Below are 7105 nucleotides of genomic sequence, written 5' to 3' on the forward strand. Positions count from 1 at the left end.
ACACCTAAACATATCTTTACTATACATTCTGCTGTACTGAAATTTTAACTTTGATGTCATTCTCATAGGTGTACATCAGTCAAATCCTGGTGGCTTCAGCTTTAGGTTCCGTCGTGGAAGCCGTTGGCAGCGTGCGTGTTATTCCCCTAATGGCGTCCGGGGGCTCACTCCTTGGATTTCTCACCGCCTGCTTCCTGGTCATTTATCCCTCACCACAAAACGGGTAAATAACACTTATTTTAAAATTATTTTTTCAGTTCAGTTTATTTAAATATATAGCACATTTTTGGGTAAAAAGGGACAAAATTCACTAAAGTGGGGAATACATGCTTTTTGTTTGAGAGTAGTAGTTTGATATTGTATCTTTTTAAATGGAAAAATACAACAATTAAAAAAAGGCAAGGGTTGCATGTTTTTTTTAATATGCTTAACATTCGGTGTGTTTTATGAACGTTTTTATCGGAAAAGGCTTCTCAGTTTAAAAAAAAAAAAAAAGACTCCCAAAACAAAGACAAGATTTTGAGATGGATATGAACATGTTTTTATGTTTGTTTGTTTGTTTCTCGCCAAGTTTATAGATACATGCCTTTTTACATTTGAGTATTTTTGGAGAGACTTGTTTTTATGGGGGTGGTTTTGGTATAAGATATATCTGTTTTCTTCTATAACCACTTGCCAAAAGAGTCCAAAAAATGGAGATACATGCTTTTTCACACTTGTCAAGTGTTTTTGGAGATTGCTGTTTTTTGGAGGGGGGGCAAACATGCTTTTTACACATGTCATGTAGTTTACTATGTATGACCACAAAACAAATTCAACAAAATAATCATTGTTTTTCACCTTCATAAAAAGTGGAAACATTTTGACATACCGTGTTTTCCGGACTATAGAGCGCACAAAATGGCGTGGCTCGGTTGCTAGAGCGCCATGCCAGCAACGTGAGGGTTGCCTGGTTCGATCCCCAGCTTCCGCCATCATAGTCACGTCCGTTGTGTCCTTGAGCAAGACACTTCACCCTTGCTCCTGATGGCAGCTCCAGCCGTCAATGTGTAAATGTGGAAATAGTGCAAAGTGCTTTGAGTACTTTGAAGGTAGAAAAGCGCTATACAAGTATAACCCAAGCCGCACCCACTACATTTTAGAAGAAGAAAATATTTTCCCATATATTACCAGCACCGGACTATATGCTACAGATATATATACGTTGTGAAATGAGTTATTAAGACAGAAAGATTTTGTAAATTTTTATTTACATACCTTAATTGTTTCCAAATGGTGTCTGTAACAAGGCAGTAAAACGACTGATCAAACAAAACAGAAGTCATCATCATGGACCCACTAGCTGTGGAAGCTAGCTCTCCAATCAGCTAAACAGACTCAATAACTCCACAGTGAAGTTTTGGTCAATTTACAAAACTGAAGCAATACAAACAGAATACCATTGTAAGTTAATATTACTAACAGAGACACTTGTAAATTTGTTAACAAAGTAGCTAACGCTAACGACGCTAGCTTGATTACATTACGATAGCACGAAAACACTCCTCCAGACATTACACATGGACGGTTTAGTAGGTATAAATTGTTTGTTATACTGTAAAACTTACAAACGTTGCTTGGAGTGATGAATGAAGAATCCTAACGAGTAGTACCGCTATGGAAGCCTAGAAGACGAACTGCAATTTTACTTCCATTTGAAAACACTCGTCTAAACAGAAGGGCAATGCAGTGAGCGAACTCGTCCAAAAGATGGCACCTTAGCACAAAGCAAAACACAATATTGTGTATTTGCTTTGTTTTTTTTTGTTTTTTAACTATTTGCATTTTGGCTGCCACGGGAAAAAAGCTCATGAATTAGCTGCACCATTTTGTAAGCCGTAGGGGAAAAAAGTAGCGACTTATAGTCCAGATTTTACGGTACATGCTTTTTTGCAGTTCACATTATATGTACATATTTTTACAATGATATTGTGTAAAAAAATAAATAAAATGTACAGTGTGTACTGTTTTGTCATAAACAGCATCCCAAAACATTTGAATTTAAACACTAAATTTGGAGATACATGCTTTTCACACATGACACACCTGGTCCAATATAGGAAGACGTTTTCAAAAATATATATGCAATATAAAATAAAATATATACAAAAGTTAAAAATTCAGGACATACATGTTTCTTGCGCACAACATCTACTTAAAGTTATATTCAAATATATTTATATACATGTATTTTCTAAAAATCATACTCAAGATACATTACCACACCACAAGATAAATAAACCACAACATTTGAAGATACATGCTTTTTGCACATGACATGCGGGTTCTGATATTTCAACATATTCTTACCATGAAACAAAAGCCAAAAATCTTCAAACTTTTTTTCAATAATACGAAACGACAAAATTGTGGACGTATATTCTTTTTTTTGTGTAAAGTTTTGATAATTTTCATGATCACATGATAACATTATGATTGAAAGGAGGCAGGATCGACCAAAGCACCAAAACAGAAAACAAACAAAATAAATAACTTTTTTTTTTTTTTTAAGTAAAAAAATTGGACATACGTGGTTTTTTCGCACAACATCTGCTTCACGTTATATTTACATATTTTATCGGAAAGAACCACAACACCAGGGGGAGCTCCACTAACCACGTTAAACCCAGATTCCGAACTAACAAAGGTCTTAACTCATTCTCTTTCTATGCCACATCAATGTGGAGTGCGCTCCCAACAGGTATGAAAGAAAGTGCATCTCTATCCTCCTTCAAAACCGCAATAAAAGTTCACCTCCAGGCAGCTACAACCCTAAACTAACACCCTCCCCGGATTGTTAATCAAATGTAAACAATCAAATGCAGATACTTTTTCTTATGCCTTCTGATCTCTCTCTCTCTCTCTCTCTCTCTCTCTCTCTCTCTCTCTCTCTCTCTCTCTCTCTCTCTCTCTCTCTCTCTCGCTCTCGCTCTCTCGCTCTCTCGCTCTCTGCCCACTACTTGTTGTACATATCCTACCAAGTCAGACCTACACTGTTCCAATATCCATTTCTCTGTTCTCAATAGTTGATGACTGATGATAACAACCAAACCTAACCAAACTCCCCCGCCCCCCTCCACACCCCGGATTGTAAATAATGTAAATAATTCAATGTGATGATTTTGTGTGATGACTGCATTATGATGATAGTATATATCTGGTAGTATATATCTGTATCATGAATCAATTTAAGTGGACCCCGACTTAAACAAGTTGAAAAACTTATTCGGGTGTTACCAATTAGTGGTCAATTGTACGGAATATGTACTTCACTGTGCAACCTACTAATAAAAGTCTCAATCAATCAATAAATCAATCAACACAAAAAATCTTAAATTAAAATGAAAAAACAAGTCATACTTTAGGTACATTTTTGTAGTTTACAATATCCCAAAATAAAAAATAAAATAAACCACAACATTTGGAAATGTATGCTTTTCACACGACATGTATCTTCTTTTTTTGCAATCATAACAAATTCCAAAATTGCAGGCATACATGTTTTTTGTTGTTTTTTTGCAAAATGATGTTAACTTCCATGATCACATTATAACATTATGATTGACAGGGAGGCGGGATCGACCAAAGCATCAGAGAAACAGGCTTTAACGACTCCCGGCGGCAACAAAACGCCGCAGGAGAAACAGAGCTTCTTGAAGCTCAACAAGTCGGGAAAGGCCACCACGACCACCACTTCCTGTCACATGGAGAATGAATCAGCTCTGTGATAGGCCAACCATCATCATCATCCTCTTGCTGCAACGGCCTCTACCTGAATAGAATCCTTCCATTTCTCTCCGTCTTGGTCCAGACGTGAGTACTCGGCACGTCAAAAAAAATGGGATGGTCTCCATCATTCAGGAAACCTCAAGGGACTTGTCTCTCTCTCACACGCACACACGAACGTTACTGACAAACTGACTCCTCGAAGCTCTTTAAAAACGTTGTTCTTCCTCCAGTTGGACGCGTGCTGAATGCTACTTTGAAGCTTTAAGACTCTCCAGACTTTCACGCTTGAAAACAAAGAGCCCAAAGCCTGCTTTTGGGTGATGCAATTATAATAACAATATTAATAATAACACCGATTGAGCCCCAAAAAGGACTGCAAAGGACATCTTGTCATTCCAGGACAACAGAATGAAGCTGCCTGTATATAATGTGTTTTTTAAGTGAAATTCCATAAGACATATACACACACACATATATATAAAAAACATATAGAGTATACGGGGCATTATTATTATTATTATCCCAAATGATTTATTTGCATGATGTGAGATTTTATGACAAATGCTGCACGTTCGCGAAGCAGAGAAGAGAAGGCGCTGTCGACTTCTTCTCTTTTCTGCCTCTCCTTGTTAGCTTTTACAAAATGCTGATCGCACAATAGCTCGTACTGAATGACTGCACATTAACTAGGGGAAAAACAACTATAAAGTTATTCATGAGTCTCTTAGGAGATTATTTGGAGGGCGTCTGTTGCTGGAACTCAACTGAAACAAAAAAAACAACAACAATATGCTTGCTGTATAACATCAGATCCAGTAGATATTTGCTATTGGCAAAAGATGCGAATAACGCATTAAAAATCCCTAAAAATGCCGGTTTTTGATACCCTAAATTGCACTCACAACATCCTGTCTTGCCTTTACTTGGTAAAGAATGTTAAGTGAATTGACTTGAGACAACCCACTCTGCTGGAGTGATCGCCACAGTACTCTTTTTCTTCTCCTACAGATATCGCCATCAAACCATTTTTCTCCTGCAGATAGCACCATCAAACCATTTTTCTCCTGCAGATAGAGCCATCAAACTGTTTTTCCCCCCCGTAGATTACGCCATCAAACCATTTTTTCCCTCCTGCGGATAGCGCCGTCAAAATATTTTTTTCTGCCGCACATAGCGCCATGAAACCATTTTCCCCCTGCAGATAGCGCCATCAAACCACTTATAGGTTACCATAAGAAAAACAAAAAAATTCTTTACAATTTAAGTCATAGAACAGAACTATGCGAATATGCGCTAGAGCAAATGTTGAACCGCCAATAGACAGACTCTGCTGTTTGTATCTCCATTTCTTTTCAGTTTTAATCAGGCAAAACTACAATTATTATTTTTTGCCCGTCATAAAATCATGCTCATGCAAAAACTGGTAGCAACAAATTCCAGTGTCTTTTTCTGCTTTTCTGATATTTTTTTGGTCAAAACCTGTCAAAGTTTTTAGCAGGTTCTTACTCAATACCATTACTACAAAGTGTTTCCAAACTTTGAAATGTAGTATTGTCTGATTGGAAGATACTTGTTTTTGTTTAGTTTGGAGATACATGATTTTTCTGATTGATACATGCTATTGGGAAAAAAATCCAAAACTTCCAACATTCGTGCTAATATTTTTGTCTTATGTTTTTATCGGGAATAACACACACAGACAAAAACAATTTGGAGATACAGTACATGTCGTTTTACACCTGACGTGGTTTCCGATATATGAACATATTTTCATAGGAAAACTAAAAAAAATCTTAGTTTATTTCTTAATTAAAAACTTTCATCATCTGTTTGTATTTTACATATTTTTATCGGGAAGAAAACACATGAACAAAAAAATTGGAGAGACATGCCTTTTCGAACCTGACGTGGTTTTCGATTTTTTTTTATTTATCGGAAAACCATAAAAAAAAATTTACTTTCTCCCTTGATCCAATACTTTGAAAGTCTGATTGTTTTATTTTGTTTGTGTGAAGTAGAACACATGCAAAAAAAAACAATTTGGAGATACATGTCGTTTTACACCTGACGTGGTTTCCGATACTGAACATGTTTTTATCGAAAAACTAAAAAAATATCCTAGTCTACCTGAATCAAAAACTTCCAGCGTCTGTTTAATGTGTTTTACATGGTTTTTATCGGGAAGAAGACACATACACAAAATAATTTAAAATACATGCTTTGTCACACCTGACATAGTTTTTTTTATCGGAAAACCTAATAAATTGTAGTTTCTCCCTCAATCAAAAACTTCCAACGTCTGGTTAATGCGGTATTTTAAATGTTTTTATCAGGAAGAACACACACAAACAAACAAAAAAATTGGCGATACATGCCTTCTCTCACCAGACGTGGTTTTCGATATGTGATCGTGTTTTTAGCAGAAAACCAAAAACATTTTTGTTTTAATGGTTGATTTGGTTGATGTTTTATTTTCCATTTTTTTAATAGGAAAAAACACACAGACAAAAAGTATTTGGGTATACATGTCTTTGTATGGACTTTGTACTAATTATACTGTTAAATGTAGATGCAGGAATGCTTTTGGGAACGACGCTTAATGTTTAAGTTAAAAAAAACTGTAACTTGGCAGATTTATTCTTGGTTCTGCTGAAGTTGAAGTGGGCCAAATGTCGTCATCAAGAGAGAAATTGTTGTTTGAATCGGAAGCCTTTGTGCTTGTTAGCATGTTAGCCTAGCATGTCGTGTCTTAAGGGAAAAGGGAGGTGTAGTTAAAGCAAATTAAATTTTTTTTTTTGGACTTAGAAACTCAAAGTGGAGAAGTCCAACAACCGGTGAACGCAGCACGCACTCAGGAAAGTTGCGTGCTAAGTGGGGTTTTTTTTGTGCTGCGTTTTGCAACTTTTCTCCCGCTCTGAGGAAAGCAGAAGGGAGATAACAGATGACTCGGTTAAGTCTGAGGTTTTTTTTTGTTTTTTGTTTTAAACGAATGTCACAACAGCTGACGATGCTGGACGAACCAACTTAAACTTAGTAAAAGTTTGATGACGTCTTTTCTTAAGAGTGCATTAAGAAATGTTTGCTGGCTTGCTCTCTGTGAATGTTTCCACATTTATTTTTGAAAAAGGTTTATGTCGCCCTAAATGTAATTCTGTGACTGCAGGTTGTTTCAGCAGAGCAGCAAAATGTGCTCCTGCTGTGAAACTGAAGTGACAAAAGTTGGCAAAAAGAACCAAATAGTTGAAGTGTGATTGACGCTTTCGTAACCACAAGGCTGATAAATATCTCTTCTTTGGTGGAGGTATTAGAATTTAAATGTAGTTATGTGTGCATGTAA

The 7105-nt window shown here is 36.3% G+C and overlaps 1 protein-coding gene across 1 annotated transcript in view; it reads left to right on the forward strand.

Moving 5' to 3' along the window:
* slc45a4a (solute carrier family 45 member 4a) overlaps positions 1-6057 on the forward strand; it is a 94755-nt gene extending 88698 nt beyond the window's left edge. Inside the window, 2 exon segments of the mRNA XM_061966968.2 lie at positions 69-223; positions 3608-6057. Coding sequence (XP_061822952.1) covers positions 69-223; positions 3608-3767 — 315 coding nt within the window. The 3' untranslated portion in view covers positions 3768-6057.
* The last annotated feature ends 1048 nt before the right edge of the window (positions 6058-7105 follow it).

This window comes from Nerophis lumbriciformis, linkage group LG11 (assembly GCF_033978685.3).
Source record: "Nerophis lumbriciformis linkage group LG11, RoL_Nlum_v2.1, whole genome shotgun sequence".
Classification (NCBI taxonomy): domain Eukaryota; kingdom Metazoa; phylum Chordata; class Actinopteri; order Syngnathiformes; family Syngnathidae; genus Nerophis; species Nerophis lumbriciformis.